The 25848-nt window shown below is 51.0% G+C and overlaps 1 protein-coding gene and 1 long non-coding RNA gene across 2 annotated transcripts; one reads left to right on the forward strand and one right to left on the reverse strand.

Moving 5' to 3' along the window:
* The first annotated feature begins 9 nt into the window (after window positions 1–9).
* Window positions 10–25848, forward strand: LOC310896844. Its single transcript, XR_014581867.1, has 5 exons — window positions 10–1770; window positions 9032–11468; window positions 11894–19251; window positions 21031–21767; window positions 21869–25848. It is a non-coding gene; the product is annotated as an uncharacterized lncRNA (long non-coding RNA).
* On the reverse strand, window positions 3530–8932 carry CD93 (CD93 molecule). The gene has a single exon (XM_083829673.1). It carries the CDS (start codon window positions 8500–8502, stop codon window positions 6844–6846), a length of 1659 nt encoding a protein of 552 aa, XP_083685799.1. The 5' UTR covers window positions 8503–8932; the 3' UTR covers window positions 3530–6843.

Consider the following 25848-nt stretch of genomic DNA (forward strand, 5'->3'; position numbering starts at 1 on the left):
CCACTCAAGGAAATGGGTGTCCGACCTTTTTTTTCCCCAGTTTAAATAGCGGTGTTTTTCCTGGAAGGCTCAGCCACAGCAGTCAGCCCTGGGGACCCGTGCAGAGCCCCAGGGCCGTGCCGCCTCGCCCTGCTCCCTGCACGGAGGTTACTTCATTTATTTCATTTAGCATCACGGCTCGGCTCCCCAGACATCGTCTTTGCTCCCGGGGGGCCGGCGGCAGCAACTCCAGGTGGGGAAAAAGGGAAAGATGGGGGAAAGGCGTAATAGCTGTCATTAATAACCCTAATAACTGTAATCGGCTCCCTCCCTGTCCCAGGGTGACTCCCTTGCCCTGATTTCGTGGGACAGTCCAGTGCTTCAGAGCAGGACAAATCCGTCTGTGGGACCTCAAAAAGGAGTTCTGTCCAGCACCTACCGCTCCCTGGGTGAAATCACTCCTCCGACAGCAGCTCTGCTGCTCCTCACCTCTGCAGAAGGAGCAATCCCCCCTTTCCCAGAGCTGTCCCGGAGGGGGAATTGTCACTGACACTTGGTAATGCTGGCTTTCCTTTGCTTTAATAAGAGCTTTTCCCCTGTTTTCATTTTGTGTGTCTTTTTTTTTTTTTTTCCCACTTCTGTGCCTAAACTCTCTTCTCCCTTCTCGTTCTATTTGTTTTGTTTTCAGAAGAAACACAGCAAAATAATGGGGAAGGGTCAGGGAAAACAACGGAAAAAGCAAAAAGATGAAATGTAATCAGTGAAAAAAAAAAAAAAAGAAAAGATTTCTGTGTTGTTGTTTTTTTAAGATATTATACGAACGTAAGTGTCACTTCAAACCCGCGTGATGAAGAGTGCTTTGAAGCGTTCCAGCAGGAGCTACAGCAGCGCCCAGGCAGTGCTCCCCCGAGCCACGGGGGGCGTGCCCGCGTCCCTTCCCGCAGCCAGCCGCAGGCCTGCCAGGAGCAGGGACACGTCCCCGGGGCAGGAGACATGAGGGCAAGCACGCTTTGATAACGCTTTTCTATCCCAATGGTCGTTTCCCTCCGGTGCCTCCAACCACCACAGGCGTTTGCTCATGTGGCCCCGACAGGCTGAGTCACGGACAGAGAAATGCCTTTCCTGCTGACATCCCACTTTTCCTTTATTAATCATGCTGCTCTGCCATTTAAAGTTATTGCAAGACTATTGCCGGCTGTCCGTTGTGATAACAGAAGGGAGACCTTTTGCATTACTCCAGCCTGAGTCATCTGAAATGTCACTGTCACCCCTCTGCCAGGGGGATGCTGACAGCGGGTATGTCCAGGGTGGCTGACCTGTGGTTACAGGGTATGTGATGTGGATCTTATTGGCTTGCTTGTTGGATTTGGGAAACGCGGCTCCTTCTCCAGCTTTGCCAAGCAGATTTTGCGTGTCTTGCAGAGAGAGGTGCAGCACGGCGTCAGGGGTGCAAAGCCATAAATCTGACTGCAAAAATGAGAGGATATTATGACAATATTTTTACCCTGCTAGCCTGCCTCAACTGGGGGCCCAGCCTCAGAAACAGGGATTTCAGATTTTGGAAAAAAAAAAAAAACTAAAGTATTTTTTGCCCTGACAGGGCATGTGGCTGACCCCGATTGCACCCAGCCCGGCCATCCCACAACCAGCAGGGCACAGAGCACAGCTGCACCCAGGGCATTTAATTGGCTGCAGATCAGTTAAGAGAACTACTTAAGCTGGTTTTCTGCTTGGGCTGCTTTCCTTGTAATGGTGTTGGAGAAGGCAGGGTTGGGGAGGTCACATCGCTTGGTGAGTGAAGGTTTTTTTTGTTTGTTTTGTTTGTTTTTAATAGGGAAAATAACTTTTTTCTGCCTGTGTCTCCATTGCCTGTTGCAGCCGTATTTTCAGTGCAGGTGCAGGGGGCACACTTAGGAATGCTGGATTTTTATCCTCCAGCAAGGCTTTAGGAAATCCTGCCTGCTGATCGTGGAGAGAGCCCCCAAGCCTGCCCTGTGCCCACTTTCCAGGGGGACAGGGGCTGTGAAGAGCTGGGAAGTGCTTGGAGGGGCCAGGTGAGATCAGCAGCAGTGCCCCTTGCCTCTCTGTGGCTGTGTGTGTCCAGCTCCTGCTCCCCTGGGAGAAGACCAGCACTTCTTTTCTCTAGACTAAGACCTGAGGCTCCTGAATTTCTTTTATTTTAATGTCTTCCTGCCCTAAGCCAGTACAGGGGAATTAATTGGTGTCTTTCTTAAATGATGGTTCCCAGGCAGCTCAATGTACAGAGGACAAAGGCTTTTGAGCTCTTCTGTGCTCAGCTGGACAAAGTTTGAGGTCCTAGGACTGGGGAAATATTGAGAGTTTTGTTTATGTGACTACATGACACTCTGAACCTCTGCTGTGAGCTTTCTGTTGAAACTTGCTTCATCTCAAGTGCTTGCACAGCAGCTGGAGCCACCTGAGGAGCACACTGGGTTTTTCTTCAGGAAAGCCCTCTCGTTCCTTCCCTACATTGTCACCAGCAGCACTCAGATCTCCTTGGCAAGGAACCAGCTTTGCTTACCAGCCTCAGAGGGGCTTCAAGGAGCCAAATGCCAAGAAGTATTTACAAAAAAAAATAATAATAAAACAAGGAAATGAGCAGACATTTAAAACATTTGTTTTTGCAGTGTCTGACTCTATGGGACTTGAAGCAAGGCATGTGGTATTTTTGTAGATTATATTAATTTAACTCAATACCTTTTCTCTGAATTCCTCTGGTGGAGGCTCTTTTCTTGCAGCACGTTTCTTCATGAAATGGAAAAAAAAATGTGCCGGGGGTGGCTGAATTACTGCACTGTGCTCCTTTCCTTTGGCTCAGGTGTGAAGCCCTTGTAGGAGGAACTCTGTGTCCTCTGCTCCTACACAACATGTACTGACCTCAGCTGCTCCTCAGCCATGCAAAATAAATTGCATTAATAGGACCATGCCTTATCCTCACAGGGCAATTCTGGGGCAGCCGGAGCAAGGCTGGACATGCTTCTTTATGGAGTGTGGAGGCACTGAACATCCACCACAACATGTAGTGTCCTTTTCTTGTTTATTTTTAAACACTACTTAAGGAAAATGCCAGTGAGTGGTCAAGGGCCACATGAATGTCACTGCAAGCATGGGTGATATTAGTGGTTTCCTGTGCTGTTGAGGTTTTTCCCCTGTCTTTTGAGTGTTAACCTTTACACTTTCAAGGCTGGCCTTTCCTTGGCAATGCAGAAGAGCAGATTTCTGCCCTCCTATAGAACAAGCTGAAAGCAGCAGCTTCGCATGGGGGCAGAGATCATCCTGGGACCTTGTTGGATGTGAAGCAGATGGGCCCTGCTCAGGGCAGCAGTGCTGGATGCTGCTTGGGGCCCAGCCACCCCAAAGTGGAGGAGATACCCACAAAAGGCTGAGATCCCACTGGCATGGCTGTGTGCCTGATGAGCGCCAACAGTGAGATGATTTGTTAGCACTGCTCTGTGCTGTAAGAAATTAATTACATGTACCAAGTGACTAGGTTTTTATGATATATGTATCAAAAATAATTGAAGACACATTCTGTTCAGACTTTATTTGGTGTTTCATCAGCAAAGTAGCAGTGTTATTCAATATGTGAGATAACCTTTTTCTTTTAGTTGAAGGCAACTGTATGGCTTTAGTGCTGTACCATTTCTGTATGGATGACAAAGTCAGTACTGATAGGCAATTCTCATGAAAGAAGAGGCACACCTTAATTCTGGACTCTAAAAATATAACAACACTTACAAACCATTTGATGCACTCAAAGCGTTTCGGACATGTTGGCTAGCCAGTCCTGCCATCTTGATGGCAAGACAGTTACAGGTCTTGCTGACCATTAAACCTCATTTATACAGATGGAATGATGATGCTGAACATCCCCTCTCTTCTGACTCTATGCTGGGGGTACAAAACTGTCTGATCCCGTTTCTATTTGCTTTAGCCAATGGTTTTCACCAGGCCCTGGATAACTCCCTGATGAGGACTGAAACATTCCTGCTGCTTTCACAGAGGAAAGCAGGCAGATGGAGGTTACCCAGGTGTAATGGCACATGGGGGAGGAAGCTACATCAGGAAATAATCTCACCTGAGAGAACCTGACCTAAACCTAGGCACAAATTAGTGTTTTCCCTCTGCTGGCCCCACTACAACACTCCATTGGTAACACAGTACACACATCAGAATACAAAAGTCCGTAGCAGGAATCAGGATTATAGGTTTTACTGAGGGGGTTCTGTAATAAATAACTCTCAGATTTTTACCAGCTCTGAGTCTCTACTCATGCTTCCTCATCCCTTTTTCAGGGTGGAATCAGTGTGCTACCTACAACAATTAATGGATACTGTAATTGAAAAATATGGCAGAAAAACTCCCAAGGCTATTAAGGTTTTGCAAACACCTCAGCTTTTGATCAAGCAAGCCAAGCAGTCCCCGAACTGTGGGGTGCATCGCTGTGACTGCCTCTTCCGCATGCAGACCCTGAGTCAGCATCGCCTGACCGTGCAGGCTTAATTTTATGTATGTAGGTTGTCCCACTGATTTCAGTAGGATTATTAATTTGCTTAATTTATTCATGTATTCCAAATGCTCTGCTGGCTTGTTGTCACAACAAAGACATGGTATGAATCTTTTGCAGGACTTCCAAGAATGCCACCGCTGCATTCACTACTTCTCTGAACCACTGTGCAGAGAAAAGGAAGCATGAACAGAACATTAAAAAAACATTTCTATCAGCTAGGAGCTACATTTTCCTGTTTTTTATTTTACAATGGAGAAATGAAGAATTAAAAACAGCAGGAAAGGGGTTTCTTCCACACACGGAAGAACAGGATGCAGGTCGCTGCCCACAGCAAAATCCTTTGTGTTCAGTTCCCATTTCTGTTGCAATTAAGCCTCAAGTATACAATAAAAACAGCAGAATCTTCAGGAAACTTATGTACCCTTCAAATCACATGCTTATTCTTTAGCACCTTTTTGCCTTGTAGAGCGCTGGGTTGCCGCAGTACGTAAGGAAACTAGCTAGCCATGCTTGCCCTGAGAGATGTACTGCTGTTGAACCAAGGCAGTGTTTTGCAGTGATGCCGGTGCTCACTTGAGACTGTTTTCAAACCTACAGAGTTCCCTTTCCTCCAAGGGAGCAAGCCTACAGTTTGATCTCTAGTAAAGCATGGAGCAAGTCAGGAAAAATCTCCTGTCCTGTCTGGAGGCTGTACCATTGTTGCAGGCTGTGTGATGCCTCCCTCCTGCTCAGGTGAAAGGTGCTTGCTTGCATCAAGTCCCACCGAAACGAAGAGGACTGCTCCCGAAAGCACAGCAGTCAGGTCTTTGTGGTGCTGCAGCGGGTGCCTGCATTTCCCTGTGAGCTGGCAGAGAGGCCAGCAGCTCCTTCTGCCCTTGCTGCTTCACAGGGAATGCAAACCCAAAGGGAGACACACCTTCCCTCTGCTTTGCAGCACTGAAACAGACTGGGGAGCAGCTTTACCCTGAGAGAGCATTTGCTTTGAAGGGGAATTAGAAGCTTTATACATTAGTTAGCAAACATACAACATCCAGTGCATTGTTTACAGGGAGAAGGATGGAAAAAACATTTGGGCTGGGCCCCACACAAGCTTAGCCCAAGCAATCAGGAACTAATCCTGCCCAAAAAATATGATACAACAGGAAAAGTCTGGTCTTTTGTCTGGCTGTGTTTGAAGGAGAGCATTGTTTTGTGTATTTTGCAAGTGTGTTTGCTCAGAATACACTGCAAATGGGTGAATGGTTCTTCCTAAATATAGTTTCTCCTACCTTTTTATCTTATGCTCTCTGTCTTGGCCCCTTGTCCAAAAGGCCTGATTATGCAGCTTTCTTGCAAGCTTGCACCTCTCAAGCTCAGCAAGGTGGTTAAGCTCCCATCCTTAGGGGGTCTGATGCTTTGGGAGGGAGCATCACTATCTCACTCCTCCAAACGCAGTGCTTCCACACAGGTGTGCGTACAGCTCTGGGGAGTGGTGTGGGGCTGAAGAGCTCCACTGCCCTTACAAGTCCCTGCTCTGCTGGAGGAGGTTTCTGCTGCTGGAGTTCTAAAAAGTTTAATTCAATTACTTGATTACTTCTGTAATTACATTTTAGAAGGAAAAAAGAAAAGGAAAAAAACCATCAACAACAAAAACTAGCTGCTTGTGGCTGCAGTTACCGATTCTTGCCTTCGTAAAACACTTAAGAATTTTAAACCCATTTCAATGAGAACAAGGGGAAGATGGGGGTTGAACAGCAGATTTCTGTTGCAGTGTAGAGAAGGTGGGGGGGTACAGTAGCATTTTTTTTTTTTTGGAATGACAAAAGATTGGGAGGGCAGCAGGGAAACTGCTGCTTTTGCATGCCTGCATTTTAAATATAAGCAGGGGAGACCAAATGACACAGGAAATTAATTGCTTTTCCTTTGGAAGCCAAATCAACATTTCACATTTGATATTTTTAAGCCCAGTTAGGTTTTGCAGAGCTGAAGAGCAACCTGGGCAGGTAATTGCAACCCCATCCCATCTAAACCTGTCTATTCCCTATTAACCCTTTACTTCAAGGAGCAGAGGTTTATAAATCAGCTAATGTTCCAGACCTTTTGCCGTAAGGAATGATTTTGGCTGCCTTCATATCTGTGCATCTGACTCCCAGACCTGCCTTTTCTGAGAGAGAATCAGGTCCTGCCTTCTCTGAAGCCCCAAGACTGGCTTTCAGACGTGAAGGCACTCAAAATCATCTTGGACAGATAGCATCACCCCTCTCCTTCCCCCCCCCTTTTTTTTCCCCTTTGCAAAACACACTCCTTGCCACTTGCAGCTCCACATTCCCGCTCCCCTGGAGGCGCGGGCGCTGTTACCTGCGCTCGCTGCCCGCCCCGCCATGGCTCTCCGGCTGCTCGGGCACCCAGCAGTAGTTGTCCGCTGCACTTTTGGCTGGCTGCTTCTCCCGCTTGGCTGCCCTCTTCCTGCAGGCCAGCATGACCAGGGCAAAGGCCAACAGCACCAGGATGGCCACCAGGCTGCCCAGGATGTAGTAGAGGAGCAGCCGGGGGCCATCGGCACCATGCTCGGGGCTGTGATCCGACCCCAGTGCTGTGGGGGCTGGCAGCATCATCCTGCTAGGAGTGGCAGAAGGGCTGCGAGTGCTCGTGGTCCACGGGGCGCCTGCTGTTTGGAGGATGCTGGTGGTCTCTGGGGTGCCTGCAGGCTCCTCTCCGGCTGTGGGGGTGGCACGGCAGCCATGTCCATCCTCCTGTGGGAGGAAGCCAGGCGGGCAGAGGCACTCAAAGCTCCCAGGCAGGTTGCGGCAGGGCCCAGGGCAGGGGTTCCGCAGGCACTCGTCCACATCCAGGCAGGTGTCACCACCAGGCTGGTAGCCAGGTCGGCAGGCACACTGGAAGGAGCCGGGGAGGTTGAGGCAGAGCTGGGGGCAGGTGCCAGGCTGGGCGCACTCATCCTCATCGTGGCAGTGGCGGCCACCCGGCTCTGTCAGCCGGTAGCCGGGCTGGCAGGTGCAGGTGAAGCTGCCGGCCGTGTTGTGGCACTCGTGCTGGCAGGGCCCCTCCAGGCACTCATCCATGTCCAGGCAGCGGCGGCCGTCGGGTGCCAGGACATAGCCGGTCTCACAGATGCACTCAAAGCCTCCCGGCCGGGGCTGGCAGGACCCCTGGCAGGGGTTGGAGTGGCAGGCGTCCTCCAGCAGGCAAGAGGCCATGTCGGGGCCCAAGATGTAGCCAGGCTGGCAAGTGCATCGCAGGGGCTGCCCCGGCTCTTCCAGGCACAGCTGCTGGCAGCCTCCATTGCTGTGGGCGCAGCTGGCAGGGCAGAGGGGCCCGGGGGGGTGCCAGGCGAAGCCGCCCCCCTCCAGCGGCCCCTTGCAGAGGGTGAAGGCTGGGCCCTTGGCCCCCTCGCACACCGCCTCCGCCAGCGTGCCAAAGGGGGCTGCCGCCAGCCGGGGGCTGCTCACCCCAAAGGGTGTCACGTAGCTGACCCAGCCAGGGCCCCCCAGCCACAGGGGCCCGCACATCCCCTGGAAGCTGAACTTGCAGAGGAAGGCAGGCAGCGTGGCACGGCAGGAGCGGTCGACCCAGCCCAGGGTCCTGTCAGGGCCTGCGGGCTGCAGGGTGACACAGCGGGTGCTGAGGCAGGTGACCTGGGGCTCAGCCAGCCAGGCCGAGTAGTTGCCGGGCTCCCCTCCGGCCACCCAGGTGAAGCCCCGCAGCGGCTCCTGGGGCTGCATGCAGTGGCCGCGCTCCAGCCGCAGCCCGATCCAGGCTGCGCCGGCTGCGCTGGCTGCCATCAGCTGCCCCAGCCGCTCAGCCTCGGCCGCGCTGCCCACCGGAGCCAGGTTACCGCCGTTGTGTCGGCAGCGCTCCTGGGCGCCGTTCCAGCCCAGCTCATCCCGGTGCAGCGTGTAGCAGGCGGTGCCGGCGCAGAGCACCTCGACGTTCTCGCTCCGTGCCACCGGCAGCGGCGGCGGCAGCAGCAGCAGCAACAGCAGGGCCGCAGCCATCCTGCCGGTTGGACGGATGGACGGACACTGCCTCACATCCCCTCAGCTCGCCAAGCTCACCCCGCACGCATCCTGTGCTGCCGGGGCTCCTATTTATCACCGGAGGCTACTGCTTCCTGTAGTGTGGCCGCGCCGCTCACTGCTTGTTGGACACAGCTGGGATGTTTGCCTCCGTTTCTTCTCTTCTCCTCCAGCAATGCAGGCTGCTCATTCCCATTTCAGACGTTTCACTGCAAAGGGGCTTTCTTTATTTTGGCCGGTGCTGCTTTTCTGTATGAGAAAGTAGCCTACATCCTGCTTTTTTTGGTTTTGGAGGGCTTACTCTACTCACTCACCCAGTAGATAATTTTTCTAATCCCTAATAGGGCCTTGTAGTTTTCAACCATGCATTTGCTGAAAGCAGGGAAAAAAAACAAGCCGTGGGATCTCTCACTGTCTGCCTATGAAAGAGACTGAATATTTGGCGCAATGTCTCATGAGCAGACTAAATTTCCAACGTGTTTTTCCCCTCTTGGTGCGCTTTAAATAGCTGGACGAGCCCTGGATTAGGAGCTGGGTCATGAGAACATCCAGGCTGCCAGGAGGGAGCCAAGCCGCTTGCCTGCACTGAACCCACTCCCAAGACGAGGAAGCACTGCAGTGGCCTCAGGCTCTGGGCGAGCATCGCTGCTGCCGCGCTCCACCTTAACAACTCCTCACTTGACCTCGAACCCAGTGCAGGGCAGAAAATCAGCTGGGTTTTGTTGGTGTCAGCAGCTCTGCAGAAGGCTGTCAATTACAGGACAAAGATGTTAATGTAGTGTGCTGTAATGTTTAAACAGACACATCACTTTTAAAATTATTATTATTATTATTATATTTTTATTTTTTTTTATTTTTGCTGCAAACTGTCCTTTTAAAGCCGATTCCTGCCTGCTGCATTTCAGTTAGAGCAGTGTCTGCACCGAGGTCAAGATGGTGACAGCATTACAGGCAGTGGAGATGAGTAATGGCCCATCCCAAAGAAGAGCTGCACAAGAGCCTCTCCAGACACAGGGCTCCTTTCACTTTCCCTTCAGTGTTTGGAGATCCCTGGATGAAGATGAACGGGCTGAGAAGGCTCGACAACAGCTGATAGAGGGTTCGTATGCATCGAGCAACATGGGACAGTTTATTTGCACAATCATCAAACGTATGGTACACAAGAAGGTGGAATAACAAAAGAGCAAAGCTCTAATGAGGAGCAGAGTGTCTTGGCACATGAAGAAGCTGCCACCGGAGGCAAGGAAAAAGCAGTGTGTTAAGCAGAGGTGGAATGAGAAACAGCTGCAATCGGGGATGTCCTCATGCCTGCCACCCCTCACGGCGAGTTGGGGGCACCCTCACAGGCCTTGGTTGGGGCTGAAGAGCAGTTGTCTTCAGGATGGCTGGTCCCCTCAACAGCCACCCACCTGTCTGCATTCCCACACTCCTCTCTGTGAGCTTTCTTCTCTCAGCTGCTGATGCAGATCTTAACCTCTAGGCCTGCAACTCTGTCTCATCTTTTCTTGCTTAGTGGGCATCCGTAATTATCATTAGTTCCATGTTCTTTCCAGCACTCTTGTTGTTTGTTAATTTTTTTATGTGCTGAGTTAGCAAAGTAACCCAGTAGTCAGATACAGCAATCAAACTGAGGAACAAAACCAAGAAAGCTCATTTTTCACTTCCCCCTTTCATACCTTAAATATGAAAGTTTCCAAAAACCTAAAGACTACAGATTTCTATTCTTGTTGCCCATGAACAACATCCCTGAAGGACACATGGGTGCTGGAGTACTTGTGCTGACTTTCAGACCTTGAAGGTTGCCAAGATTTTCAGTCCAAAGGAGAGGTCTGCAGCTGGAGTCCCTTCACCAAGATCTCATGACACCTACGGTTGGGCCAGCACTGGATGGCGTTAACTGACTTCACTGAGCAAAGGGAAAAGTGTCTTGTAGATAAAGGAGGTGTTCCTCCTGACTCTTCTGGCCAAGTAAGATGCAGAGGACAGAGGAAAGAGGAGCACACAGAGAAAAATGAGTTTATATCTGGTGTTAATGTGGTTGGTGGCTTCCTGCTGGAGAAGAAGCACCTGGCTGCTGGCAGCGGGCCCTTATCTGCCCATTTTTCTCCTCACTTTGGCCAAGCCAGGTCCTGGAGACCACGAGGAGGGAGATATGAAAGAAGAGCCGCTCAGTGCTCTGCGCTGGGCTTCTCTGCCTCGGGCAGGTTGTCAGATAAAGTGTTAAAACTAGTGGGAATGAGGCAAGGAAGTGCAGGACAGACAGGACAGGACAGACTGACAGGAAAGGGCGCCAGGCCAAGAGGGGAGGAAATTCGACCCAGGCCCTTTGCCACTTCCCAGCGGTCCGATCCGCAGCTAGCACTTGCAAGCTATGGAGCCTTTTGGTTCAGCGGCCAAACCCCAGCACTGGCTTGGGAGGAGAAAATACTTTGATGCCATCTAGAATTGTTTTTATTCAGAATTTCCTACTGGAAGAAATGGGAGAAATTCTCTTTCAAATTATACAAAATAACAGTGCTCAACACAAAAGCATTTCCTTTCTGTTTCACCAGAACATATCTTTGCTTTTATGAAAACACGCCTAGTGTTTTCTCTCCCCAGCTGACGCAGTCAGACTGAGTGCTCAATCTACAATTTATTTTAGTCAACCCATGCAACCCAGCAATTTTTGTCAAGATCCATGGACAAAAAATGTCCAGTTGTCACTCCAGCTCCTCTGAACACTTTCCAGCTGGGGTTATGGACGAAACCAGAAGTATTTAGACATCCCACGAGGGATTATGTTTCAGGGGTTATCCCAGCAGACTGATCAATCGCTGGTGATGTTTTTGTTACGCTGGGCATGTGGTGCAATCGGGGATAAGATGTGGAATCAGGGTCCCTGTGTGATGGATGAGATCAAATCTGTGGCGTCAGATCCTTTCCTTTAACTTGCAAGAACACAGGTAATATTCTTTTCCACTGGCTTTTTGTTTTTCAATAAATGTTTGGCTGCTCCTGACAGAGTTGTTTACAGGCTGGTTGCAATTTCAGGAACAGGAAGCTCCCCCCCTCCACTCCCCGGCACTTTTAAGTGAGATCTTCATCTGCAAAGCTTATGTTAATATTTTTACCCACAGATTTGGCAGGAGAGTAGAATTGGTAACTTAAAAACACATCGTGCTTCTATTGAGTTTATTAAATAAACCGTATTTATTAAATACACCATATTTATTAAATTTTCTTCTCAGTTGGGCTGATGTTCCCATCTGAAAAGCAAGAAAAGACCTGGTTCTAAATTAAAAAGGGTTTGGTTTCTCAACCCCCTCAGCTGAATAAGTCTATAAACCCCCATCTGGGCTACTAATCAAAACCAAATTATCTTTTTAAGAGCAGAAATCCTGCCCGACGGCACGCTGCACGTAAAAATACATCAGCCCGCTGGAGGATCTGGTTAAAAGACGTTTCTCAGAGGCCAAAGAAGGAAATGTATACCATCTGATTGACATCAGCACCAAGTGTTTGTGCAAGCAGCTCAAGGCTAGGACAAGGAACAATGGCCCTGGGGGCAGGGGGACACCTGCACCAGTAGCAGCCTGAGAAGAATAGGAGGAACTGGGCTTCCTCTGGGGGCGTCCTCAAGGACATTGCCACAGAGCAGCGTGAAGCAAGCAGTGCCGGCCCCTGGAGAGGTGCATGCAGGTTTTGGGGGCTTGCAGTAACGCCTTATTGGATTAACGTGAAATGAGGATATGAATATCCAAGTAAGATCTGTGTCATCTACTTTTAAAGTAAGAAAATCTTACTGCCTGGAACATTTTCCAGCTGAACATTTTCTGGGGATGATGCTTAGTGGCTGGTGATGGTAGTCCCTTGCTAATAAGCAGGAATTAGCAAGGCTGCAGCAAAAACAAAAACTACCAGGAAAAAGAGGTTGCTGTATTTAGTTTCTAGCTATCATCTGGATTACATTAATGGTAATAATAGGTACATTGGCTTGTATGCCTGGCAGTCAGGTAAAAAAGAGTAGTGATTTTTGGTAAGGTTCTCGTATAATGGATGGGTTCCCGCATAATGGATGGGCTCCAAAAATAGTGTCTTCTGATTTTTCCTATGGCTGACTGGCTGGCTTGGTCTGTCCACATGTACGTCGTCTTTCTGCTGAAATTTTAGCATCTCTCGGGGAAAAAAATAGCAGTAGCTCCCTCCCGTCCTGCCTTGCAAAAGGCTGGGCTGTTTGTTACAGACAGATGATTTCCCTGGTTTCCTTCCCTTCCTATTTTTGAAAATGAGATAGAGGGTTAGCTTTGCACTTGATCTGGAAGGTCACTTCTCAGTTATGTGGGGGGAACACAGACTCTCAAAACGTGAATTCTTACAGCTGCACATTAGGAAGCCACGAGGTGTTACTCTGTTCTTTGTTCAGCAACCCAAACCCAGCTGTTTCTGAGCCAAGACCACCTAGCTGCAGGAGGCAGGTGAGCGTTGTGAGGCACAGGGGGGTTCCCCGCTCCATCCTGCTCTGCCCCGCGTGCCAGGCACCTTGCACCCAGGCTGCCCTCCCCCTGCCAGCTCCTGCTGGGACACCAGCACTGGGAGCTGGCGTGCAGAGCGTGGTGCTTTGGCCAAACTCGTGGAGACCCTGGAGTTATTTAAAAATGCCTGGAAGGAAGTAGAGAAGCAAACAACATTGAATACAAGGGGGAAACAACAACATAAAGAAAAAACAGTTCCAAAACCTGGAGCGTAATGGGACAACAGATCAGTGACTCCCTCCAGAAAGGCTTTGCAAACAGCAGCGAGCACCAGTGCTGCTAGCAGGAAACATCCACACCGCCAGGCTGTGAGCAAACGAGGCATCACCCTGGCAGAAGGCTGCCTTGTCCTTGCACCCCTCATCACAAGCCCTAGAGGAAGTCACCCAGCATTGGTTTGGGGGAGGAGAGTGTGGTCGCAGTGGGGCTTGGTGCCATCACGTACCCGCCGTTGCAATACTTGTTTTCACAGGAAACCTATACCCTCTGAAGTTATCAGCTATTTACACACCCATTATGGTATTGCACACACAAGCACATGCCTATTTATATACACATTTATAAACATTATTTTACATATTTTTATCAGCAAGTGTATTAGGATTCCCTTCGTGGTGCGGGAGGTTACCCTAATCACACTGGGGAATATCACATCGCGCTCTGCAGATCCTCCCAGGATTTATGCGTGGGCCTTTGCACAGAGGAAGAAAAGTGCTCCCTGTGAATAAACCTAACAAAGTTTATAAGAAAAAACAATGCAAAGATTTTGCATTCTTTGGTGGTAATCATTCAGAATTATTTTTCTAAGCCCTTATTTTAGTGCTGCTAGCTTGTTAAGTGACTGTAGCAAAGAAATGGCCTCAGCATGAGAGGAAAGGATGCGCTTCCACCTTGCTTTCAGTCATCAAGCCAGCCAGGAAGGCTTGGGAAGTGGTAATGCTGCGGGTGTTCCCCGCTGTGCCAGCAGAGATGCTGCAAAAAGTGGATGCTGATGGCAGGAGGAGGAGGCTGAGCAGGCAGCTGGCACCAGGCATGAGCTGCAGCCCCTTTATCCTGGGGTGCAGCTGCTGCCCACGTCCAGGGACATCGAAGGGACCACATCTGGCTGTGCAAACAGCGGTTGCAGGGATCAGCATGCTTCTGAGCTGCGAGTGTTGCAGATAAGCTGCTATCAGTAGCCCACTTGAAAGGCAGCCCCACGAGGAGAGCACTTCCCAATCCCACAAACCTCTCAGTGCCTCCATCTGCCCCCCTGGCCGGAAAGAAACAGTGCGTGGTGCGAAGCTGGGCATTGTGATGTGCACTCCTATTTATTTGTCCTCCATTTGCCTTTGTGCTACAGAAAATGCCTTCCATCAGAGCTCCAACGCTGAGACAGAGAGTGTTCGTGTTGGGGTATGGACACTCAAAACCTAACCAGGGGTTTCAGCAGGAAAGCAGTTTGGCAGCATTTCAGCTGATGGAAAGCGTGAGGCCAGCTCTTGCGTCCTGCAAATGCGGTGGGTTTTTCAGTCTCTGCTAGCTTGGGAATGGAGCTGTTCATGGGCAAAGGCAGGAGGTAGCCGTGGAGTAAGGGACAATGTGGCCACCTTCCACCTGTGCCACCCTTTTGGAAAGGAAGAGCTGCAGCACGTGCTGCCTTCATGGGTGGGTTTTCGTGTCCAGGAATGTGTTATTCCCCTTCTCCGGAGGAAAGCATTTGCAAAGTTCACTGCAGAAAGTGGCCGCCTTTGCCAGAGCAAATTGAAATCATGTTGAAGATGACACTGACTTTGAAATGTTGCTGCAATTATGCAAGCTGGCCCAGACACACTGCTATGTCATAATAATGAAGATCAGTTGTTTATGCACAAGAGGGAGGCATCAGGGAGCCTCTTCCCTGGCTGAGAATTGCTGTGCCAAAGAGCAAACAGCTCCTCTGCCTGTGGCACCTCCAGGACCCTGTCCTCATGCCACGGTCTTCCCAGAAAGTACCTCACAAGGCCAAGGACGATAAAAGTCCCAGCACCTCTGTTTGTTGGTTTTTCTGCTTTTTTGGGTCAAGCAGCAATGAAAACCTCCCGAGTAGTGATTGGTCCAAAGGTGCCAGGCCTCACAACACTCTCCTCTCTCCTATATTTTAATGACATGGGTTACAGATCTAAACTCTGCCTTCTGCAAAACTGCCCAAAACACAAATCCCACACCCAGATAATGCTCACATCACGTAAGCACTTGTACAAATAGTCTTACTTCATTCAGCTGCAGCTCTAACAAACCTTTGGAGATTCAGACACAAAAAAAAAATTCACCAAAGTGCTGTGCTGTTGATTTATGAGACAGAGGGTGTTTGGGTTACAGCTATGAGCATGTTGGTGGTCTTAGGGAAAAGAGAGTGGGGTTTGCTTTGGAGAGAGGGTGGGAGGATGCCGAGACCTCGCAGTTCTCTGCTGCAGCACGGTGGCCAGCGTGCTGCTGCGCCTTCCTCCCTGGCTTTATTCTCTCTGAACCCCACTGCCATCACCATTTAGGAGAGGTACTATGCTTGTTCAGGCAAGGTGTGTGCTGTGTGAGCTGCAGATGAGGCTGCTGATTTTAGCATTTGCTTTCCAAAGTGGTGAGTTTTGTGGGTTTTCCCTCTTGTGGCTGACTTGTGGCTTACTACCAACTGGTGATACTTGCACGGAGTGACTGGGCGTGCCCTCCTCTTCTGATAACAGGGGGAATCACATCCCTTTTGCTAACAGCTCAAGAAACCCGCAGCCTTTTCAAGCAGAAAATCACCGAAAATCACACTGCCCAGAAGGGGAGAAGATCACAAAGTGCCATCAGGTTCTTCGACACCCCACTGCCGATCTCTGCTTTGCTCTGCTGCAGTTCATTCGCAAGGGCTTTGTGCCTGTGTAGCACATTGGAGTGGCAGAGAGGGGGACACGGTGGGGGAACACGGCTGAAGCAGGGTCAGGATGCATGCATTTGTACTCCTCCCGCTGGCAGCTTGAGCTGGGAGAGTTGTGTGCTGCCTCCCTGTGAGTAAGAGCGCAGTGAGGGTGGGAGTGGGAGGAAAATTAAAACACATGTGGAGAGGACACGATGGGAGGAAGAGGCAGTGCGGATCCAAAGTCATAAACTGTCCCCTTTTCACTTGTTTTTATTGCGTTCATTTGTTTTCCTGGGTATGTTTCCTATGTAAACTGTGTATCTGTCTTTATTGGGGGCTGGGGAATTGCTCTGAAACGTCATTTTCATGGAGTTTGTTCCCCAGTTGAGCAGGCTATTCAGGGGGCAAATTGTTCCTATGGGTTTCTTAAGCTCCATCCCCTCTGCCGCGTGTCGGAGTGATCCCGGTGGCCATGGAAAACCTATACGTATATTCTTGGCAGCAAGCAAGGATGTTTTGCTGTGGGATGAACAAGGAAAAAAATCCCTTAGAAATATTTGTAATCTACACAGTTTTTTTTCTGAAGAAAAGGGTTAAATTCAGTGGAAGGCTCCCCGTTTACAGTCAGGGGGTGAAGCAATGTGAGGTGAATGTCCTTGCCCCACACCACCGGCAGGAGGGTTGAGCTAAATGCTTGGAGAGGTTTTGAACCAAAAGATCCCATCGGGGAACCATTGCAGCATGCTGCCGAGCCTGCGCAGGAGCACAGCTGGTGTGTGGTGGGGGGACAAGGGTGCTTGCAGCCCCTGCAAAGCTGCAGCCACCAAAAAAAAAAAAAAAAAAAAAAGTGCTTTTGGATGTAAAATATCTGTGGGGGGATGTTGTTAAAGCCTCTGCAGAAATCGTGTTCGTGGCACCCCAGTAGCTCTGGTGTAGCACCCCAGGGGTCTGAAAATAGGTGAAAAATGTGATAGCTTGACCGACAGATGCCAGATGCACAGGGTCCGAAAGTGCTGTTGACCTGCCCTGGCAGCGAAGCAGTGAGCCAAGCCGCAGCGTCAGCCACACTGAGCTGTTTCCCACACGCGGATTATTGCTGGGGGGGCCGCTCTCTGTTACCTCTCAGGATCTGAGTCTCCCTCTTTGTGTTCCCACATCACGCATTCTGTAAGCAGTAACCAACAATGACATCGTGCACTTTCCTGTGTACATTGTAAGGAGCTTTTAACCTGCCTAAGAGGCTCTCTCTCCTCTTACTGCTCCGTGTTTAAAAAGGCACCGAGATGCTGGGGGGATGCCTTGGAGCTAACTCATCAAGCAAAGGTTAGCTCTCCACATCTGTTCGCAATGCGCGCTTAGTGCTCGCACGCTCCCCTCCATGTGTTTGGGATTAACGGAGGAGAAGGAAAACATTTCCCTGCTCCAACGCAGCGCTGGGGAGGAAGACCTGGCACAGCGGGATGCATGCGAGGAGGAGGGCAGCACACACCGGTCCTGCTGTGACACCCTTTGGGTTCAGCATCCCATCTATCCCCTCCTTTCAATGCCTGCTGTAATGCAGTGGGCTGGAATCACTCCTCTCCATCATTTTATTGTCAGAAAATTGGGATTTTTGTGCACAGACATGGATGGCATGCCGTAACCCGTGGGGGGACCACGGGTCTGTGCCAGCACTGCTGGGTCCCGAACCCTGGGCACTCCAAGCAGTGAGGGCCAGACTGCCCTCGGCTGCCCTGCAGCCAGCCCAAGGCACCGATGGGCCCACGGCAAGTTCCTTTTTTGGCCCACAGTGTAAAATGCAGATTGCTGGGGGGTGAAGTTGCGGTGCAGCACGTGGCCATACCTGCGGCAGGTTTAAGTATCCCACCCGCATCCCCTGCGGGCCAGAGCTTGCTATACCTTGCTGACCCCAGGCTGTTGCACCACCCCATGATACATCACAGCAAGTCCCTCTGTTCCAGAGCCTACAGCCCGGGTAACGTTGGATGTGGGCAACGGGCCAGAACCGGCTGCATCCATCAGTCTGCAGGCATCATCCATCTGATGCCTGCGACCGCAGTGGTGTCCTCAGGGAGATGGTTCCCTGAGAAAACACATGGGCTTCCTCAATACAGCAGAGCAGGGCGTAGACACTGAGGCCCATAGTGCTAATCCTGACCTCTTTGCCCAGAAAAAAATCAATTAACTCTTTGGCAGTGGGGGGTCCACTGGGAAAGAGAAAAAAAAAAGAAAAACCACACATCCAATGAATGCAGAAATGTTTCTGTCCTGTTTTTGCACAGCATCGTGCAGCTGGTTTTTGGAAAGTTTAATCTGCACTGTGTTCAGAAGTCGTCCCACCAGCGAGACCACCCGCGAGCCCCATGGCTGCACTGCTGCTGGAAAGCACGGACATCATTAGAGGAGATGGATGTAATTGTTCTCTCTGGACAGACATTCGCCATCTGAAGGCTTCTGCTTGTTCTCCAATTAATTTAGCAGGAAGGGGGCAATTGAAGAAGGGTGTAAAAGTCCAGCCGCTCTGTTGGTATGGTGCTCTGCAGCACAATGGAGCTGCATATCTGCATCTCCCCAGGCCCCATACTCCGCAGATAAATAGTTTCTCCTAATTCCCATTTAGTGCATTGAACTATCACAGCCCACCATCTCCCTCTCGCCCTTCTTCTTGCCACAATAGGCTGCCACTCTGCAGCATGAATCCCCTGAGGGTCTGAGAGTGGTTGCTGTCATTGAGCATCTTCCTCCTCCTCCTCCTCCTCCTCCTCCTCATCATCATCATCATCCCCCTGCACCACAGCCCCCAGCTGTGCCCTTGGGATACCTCCTGGTGCAGCAAGCCAGGCAGCAGGGGTGCGAAGCAGTGGGGCCACAGCAGGCACAGCGTGGAGCTCCCAACCCCCTCCCAGTGCTGCTCGGAAAGGAAAGCTTTTGGTGGGGCTGCTTCCTCCGCTCTGGCCTGACAGCACTTCTTTTGCTGCTCACCCATGGCAGGCAGCCCCTTGGGCTGCAGCTGCTGTTCTCACACCGGAGGAGAATTTTTTCCTCTCCCAGCATGTGTGGCCAGGTGACACCTAGCTGTTTGCTCTCGGCCTGCACTCCCAGAGCCCTCAGCCCCCTAAGCAGCTCCAAAGCTGTGCTCATTAGGGCTTGATGAGCTTCAGGCTCCCTCAGCTGAGGCTATTTTACCCGGTTGCTCCGGTGGCATGTTTCTCCAGGGAGCTTGGGCCACAAGGACCTTCTCTGTGTCATGCATCACTCTGAGCCCTGCACATGGTCAGTGCTGCTCCCCTAGGGGTGACTTCATGTCCAGGAACATATTAATCACCCTGTGGGGTCACTGCTGACAGCTCTTGTGTGAGTTTGCTTCTTGTAGCCTTGGAACCAACCTTTCCTGCCCAGGATGTCCTGTGGGCTTTAAGTGGAGGTGCAATTTTAAAAAATATTCTTATTTGGGGTCACTCTCTTGAAGAGTGTGCTGTTTGGGGAAAAACCCAGGGGAAATGGGGCTCCAGATTTGCACCTTGAGGGGGTCCTAGCTGTACAGAGATGTCAGCATCATGTTTGCATGACACTTCAGCATGTTTGTGCAACCTGTTGGCAAGGCACAGGTCAGAGCATTTACCCAACGCTTGCCTGTGATTTAACTGCGAAAAGATGTGACAATTTCCTCTTCCTACACATGGCTTTGATATTGCTATAGCCGCAGCAGCGTGACATTTATTTTTTCAGAAACCTCATGGTTTAAAAATCAGGCAGCCCAGGAGCGAGCAGGGGGAGGCTGGCGAGTGGCAGTAGCTCACCTCGTGCCTCATGCGCTGCGCTGAGCCCTGGCCCTTCCCTTCCCTCCCCTCCCAGCAGATACGCCACTTCTTTGGCTCTCAGTCAGCGCTGGGGGAGGAAAAAGGAGGAGGGGGGAAAAAAAACAGAAGGAAAAAAACGTAATTTGGAGTGACAAGAGCAGTGGGGAGGCTTGGGGACAGGGAGGTGCTGGGGTGGCTTCTCAGAGCAGGCTGTGTCTGTTCACTGTCTTGCTCTCCCTTTGTCACACCATCCAAAACGGCTCATACGGGGAGCTCTGTCCTTTGGCACTTTCATCCTTTTCTAGGAAAACCCTTGCGAAATCCCAGTGTAACTGTATGGCAGAGGCAGCTTATGTTTTTTGGTAGAGTAAGTGAATACTTATCTCGATGAAAGGAAATGAGTGGTGCGTTCCCACCCGAGTATCGCATCACTTCTGAGCATTGGCACTGCGTGCCTCCCTTCCTCCCTTTTATTGCTTTTGGAGGAGGAGGAGGAGGGGGGGGGATGGGGATGGGGATCTGCCTTTGCCTGGCAGCCCGGGTCTCTGGGCTGTTCTTCCCTCAATCCCACAAACAAGCAGCCGCAGGACCCTTTAGGGTCCCTGGTAACCTCAGGCCAACCAATAAATTCTGTCATGCAACAGCACTGACAATAGGTTGAAAGAAAAAATAATTATAATAATAATAAAAAATAATAAAAAAATAAATAAAAAGTAATGGGGTGGGGGGGGTGCTTTGAGGAGAGCAGGAGGATGAAGTTGGGTGCTGTCCCCTGGGGCTTGTGAGCAGATGATGCTGCAGGGCAAAGGCTGTATTGGGGAGAAGAGGAGGACAGACCAAAACCTTCCTTTTAATGGCAGGGGGAGGTTAGCACTGCTATTTCCAAGTCTCGTAATAACCCTGCTGTTCGCATGCCTCGCTGGACGGGCTGGCTGCTACTGCAAGGATGTGCCTTTGCTCCTGCCCCCAGTAGTGGTGTGGGTGAGGTGGCTGTGGCGAGGATGTGCTGAACAACAGCCAGGCGCTGGGCAGCTGTGGCAATATGGCCAGAGGGAATTGCAATCTGCCTTTCCAGGCAGGTATTGCCTACATGAAGGAAAATCATGTCCTTTCATCTGCTCCTGTAACTACTGGCCTTGACACAAAATGGTAAAAGATAATTGCACTTTCCAAGGGCACAGGGAATTTTTGCTCAATTTTTCCCAGAGTGGTGTGCTTGTTCTTTGTGGGAAACTGGCTGCGAGGGTGAAAAATGTGTGAGAAAACATCTTTAGTATGCTTTAATGACTTTTTTCTTTAGTTGGTGTAGCTTGAGATTTTCCCCCGTTAATAGTAGGTGTCGGAAGGCTCACCTCTGGGTGCTTGGTGAGGGACCGCAGCCATGCAGTGGCACCAAGTGATGCTGTGTGACAGCAGTGATGTTGCAGTGTTTCATGTTGTGATTCAAAATGAGGTGAACCTTTGCTTACAAACTATTGAATGCCCATGTGCTTGCTTTCATCTTGGATCCAGGCGCAGGGAGAAATGGTTTCACTGATGTTTTTCTCTGAAGCTTTTGCTCCTGTTGTGCTCCCTTTGAAACTCGAAAACTTAAGCAAAACTCACAGCCTCAAAGCTGAGGTTTTCCTAAGTAAACCGACTCTCCTTCCAAAGCACTTACCCTCAGTGCCATGAGAAAGATCCTGTACAAGCACGGGAGGAGAAGAACGAAGCAGGGCACACCTGAGCAGCTCAGGGCTCCATCCTCACAAGCACTGTACATGAGCTCACCGAGCACCCCTGGCTTCCCCACATGGCAGGCACAGCGTGGGACCTTCACTTTTCTCCAGTGCAGGTTTTAGCACTCCTGCTGTGCTGAGGGAGGACATCACCAATCGCCCAGAACAATGCATCCCTCAAACATTCACCCAGTTTTTCATCGACTCGTTCTTCACCAGCAGGTGAAGGTGCTCAGCCCAGCTCCAAAACCTTGGAGACCTTTTCAGCTGCTGACCTGCCTTCTGCAATGGACTGTGAGGAAAAACGTCACCCATGAGCACTGCAGGGCGCTGGTGCACATCCATCCCACAGGTCTGCACGTGGGGTGTGAGTGGCTCGGCTGGGCCCCAGTGCCACAGCCAGCAAACACCCCATTTCTTCCCTTCTTTCTCTTTCTTTTTGGTGGGCTGCAGGCAGCGAGACAGCACTCAGTCTGTTACCAGCGCCCCCTGCAGCACCGGGACCAGGACACCGAAGTGCCACGCGAAGGGCTGTGCTTTGGATCCCAAAAGCAGGCTGCAGAAGGGCTGCCGGAGGGCACATTGCGTGGCAGCTGGAGAGGAGCGAAGCCCTGTTCCTGCCGGGGACAGGAGCGGCTCCTCCAGGTGCAGCGCAGATGAGGCAACGCAGCTTTTGTTATCTTTAATTGCTCGAGTTGCTGCCTGCGTGAGAACGCTGCACTGGCACGGCCAGAGGCAATTGCACCATGTCAGGCGATAGGTGAGGGCTTGTTCCCCTCGGTGCTCATGGTTCAGAAGGTTTCTTTCCCACGGGTAACCGGTCCTCATTAGGTGGGAACGTCAGGATGTTGGAAGCTCTGAGCTAGAGCTGTGCTTGGGCTCCTGCTGGCTGCAGGGGGGCACCCACACTGTGCCCTCTCCTTTTGGTGCCAGAAGAGCGATCCCAAAGGAAGTGCCATCATTTCTTGCAACTGCAGGTCCAGCCTCCATCACTCGTGGTCCCAGCCCTGGGGACAGCAAAAGTCAGTAAAGTCAGCAGGACCTGGGGGTGAGGCCTTCGGGGTCGCCTTTACTTCAGGAATCCCTCATTTACACCCAGGACATCCACACACGTGCACAAGTGAAGGTGTCTCCGAATTTCTGTGGCTTCCTTTCTGGAGCAGAGCCACAGGAGTGGTGGGGTTTGTATTAAATATGAATTTCCTCCTCTTATGGAATGTTTACTCTCAGCGCACAATTTCCTGCCTGCTTTCGCTCAGCCTCCTGTGCGGGTTTGTATGTTTGAGGTCTTTCCCCAAATTTCCTGGCTAAGGTTTGCTGCCTGGGAGCTCTGAGCAGGCAGTGGGAAATGCATGAATCAGGGGAGAGAGGGGGGATGAAGGTGGCCAAAAACAGCTTAAATTGGGCTCAAGGTGGCATCCTGTGTGTCCCTCCAGCCGCCAGCTCTGACCACGTGCTGGAGACGGGCTGGGGGCCCCGAGGAACAGGCGGGGTCGGGAATGGAGCCGAGGGCTGGGTGGTGGCTGCCTGGCAGGAAGTGGAGGTGGAAATCCTCCAAGGGGGCACGTCCCTCCTGCCCGGCCCCACGCCTGGGTGCCCCCGATGGGTTGCGCTCGTCCTCCTGCCCCTCACAAGAGCAAGATATCGCCCTGCAGCCTTCCCTGAGCACTCTAACAGAGAGGCCTCAAGGTGCGGAGGCTCTGTCTGAAAACCCACATGGACCTGAAATATTTGCAAGGTAGCTCGACCCCAGGTTGGGCCAGATGCTGGCCCAGCCAGCGGATCTGCTTGCAGGTGAAAGGGATTTTGTGTTTCTTTGCAAAGCCAGAATGAGCTCCTGGGGTTGTGCTTTGCTGCTGAGAGTCCCTGTGCAAGCATCCGCGCCCACTCCTTGTGCGGCTCTCAAGAGAAGGAGCTGGCAGGAGCCAGCTGCTGAGCGCTGCTGAAGCGTCATTTCTGGTATCATCAAAGCTGGCTGCGCCCAGCATAAACAAGCAGGTTATCTTTAGCTAGCATTATTTCATGGAAGCCTCATAACCTAACCTTATATAAACAGAAAGTCAAGGCAGCCAAATTTTGAGCACTGTCCATGCAATATGGCCCCTTCTTTTGGCCAGGTTTCCTTGCACGTAGCTCAGCGGGGAGGTAGCAAGAAGTGGCCGACGCTTCGTCCCCATGAGCCTGGACGCCGGGGCTGAGTGCTGGAAGTTTTGATCCCATGTCCGGTAAATGCACCAGAATAACTGTTTGTACTCCCCCATTAACGAGCCCTTCACCTGCTGTGCGAAGCATTTTGCTTGCTCAGAGCTTGGGGCAGTGCAGCAGGAGCTGTGGTCAGAGAGCAAACTGCGAAGGATTTGCGAAGTGGGAAATATCCACTCGCAGCCATGCCAAAATATACGTGTGTGTATATGTGTGTATATATATATATACACGTGGGTTTAGATGTATTCTTTCATGTCTCAGTCCCTAGAGTTACATGATGCTTCAGATTTTATTTTGTGAAAAAGCGTCTAGTCCCGTTGCAGAGAAATCCCTGGAGATCTGCCCAACCCTTGCGCTTAAACTAAAGCAAACAAAACAGTGGTTTTGTTGTTGTTGTTGTTTTGTTTGTTGTTTTTAAATAAAAAGCTACCTGCAGGCACAGGTGGGGACTGGGCCCATTGAGATGCAGCGGCCCTTGGGCTGGGGTCCCTGTGCCCCTGGTGGCAGAGCCTTGAGGCTGGCAGAGGGACAACACAAGCAGCCCCACCAAGACCTTTGCAGGCTCCCGGAGCCTCTGGGAGACACTTTGGGAGCCCCTGTGACTGTTCCGTGCCCTTCCAGAGCACATGGGGCTGCTTGTTCCTCACTTGGTGTACGTGTGCATATTCAAGTGCATGCATGGATGTGCATATAAATGTATGCATAACTGCACACAGATAGGTACGTGTGCGTACATAGATAATGCATGCACATGGGGTCGGCAAAGGCGTTCACCCAGCACCTCCGTGCCAAGACAACAACGTGGTTTTATCCAGAATGCGTCTCCACCTCGATCTGAAGAACCCAAGAGAACAGGAGGAAGCAGCTTAACGACCCAGAAAAAGGAAACCAAGATTTCAAACAAAGGGAAAAGTTCATTAAGGCGTTACCCAAGCCAGCCTATCCTGGAAATGATGTTCAGCATTGTTCGGCAGCCGCCCATGGCTGAATTCAAAGGCATGCCGCGCTGTGCATTAAAAAAAGCACACGTGCAGGCAGCGCTCAGGTTTGCATGGCATTTTCTCTGCTCCAGCATTACTGTTTCAGCCCTGCAGGACTTGTCCTGGGAAATATGTTCAGAGCGGAGCATCGTGGTCCCTGGCAGGACGTGGCACAGAAAAACCTCAACGCAGACATTCATGGAGAGGAACGGATCCCATCCGAAGGTCGCTGTGGCAACAGGGTCCCCTTCCCCAGCTGTATCGCTCCAGTTCCCAAAGCCCCCTCCCTCCTCCCCAGTTCCTCAGCCTTGTGTTTGTGGCATTAATTACCAAATAGTAAAGCAATTAGTAATTAGCTGTGTCTCTGCTGCTATAGCATGTAATGGTTCAATCTTAGAGCAGAATGACATGTGAATTGACAGCATTTGGGGATCGTGTCCTTAAAGTTGTCTTTGTTTAGGGGGGCTGTCTGTTGAACCCCTTCAGAGCTTTTTGGGATGTTATGCTGTCTTTCCCATTCGGTGGGGGCACAAAACCCATTTTCCCAGCGAAGCAGTGCCTGCTGCTTGGGCCGTGCAGGAAACCGAAGCGCCCCACGCCACAATGCATTATTTCCTGCAGGGAGGCACCCCGCAATACAGGAAAGCATCAGCAGTTTTCTACGGCCGTCGCGCCCTTGGGGCAGCCTCAGCCAGCTCTGCCGCCACATCCAGTGCGAGCCTCCACATCACCCCGCTGGGGCCAGGGGCTGCCTGAGCCCAAGCATGGCCTGTGTATGAACGTAGAATAAATAAAAATAAAGAGCAAACACAAATCCCTCCTCTGGAAAGCAACCAGGACTTAGAGGAGGAGGATGCTGGCATGGAAAACCCGTCTTGCTCCTCCCATCACCGTGGGAAAGGTGCCCAGTGCACCAGCCATCACCGTGGCTCCAAAACCTCCCTGCTGAGCATCAGTCTGAGACCAAGAACAATCAAAATACAGGCATTCTTCCAGCAAAATCTGCCATAAATCTATTTATGTAGTGATGCAAGCTTATGCTAAGAGCCGTGACTCAGAAGGCAGCACAGCACGTAACCTGTGCAGCCTATTTCCACCACATCTGGCTTTCTATGCCTCGTCACTGTGTTACATGAGCAGGGTTTGTCCCCACGCACTGCTCTGGGGCTGTGCTGTTCTGAAAATCTGCTTCCAAAAATTCGTTTGGTTCCTTTGGTAGAGATCCTCAGGCCTGTTGTGGCTGCCAGT

Source organism: Anser anser (genome assembly GCF_964211835.1).
Source record: "Anser anser genome assembly, chromosome: 3".
NCBI lineage: Eukaryota > Metazoa > Chordata > Aves > Anseriformes > Anatidae > Anser > Anser anser.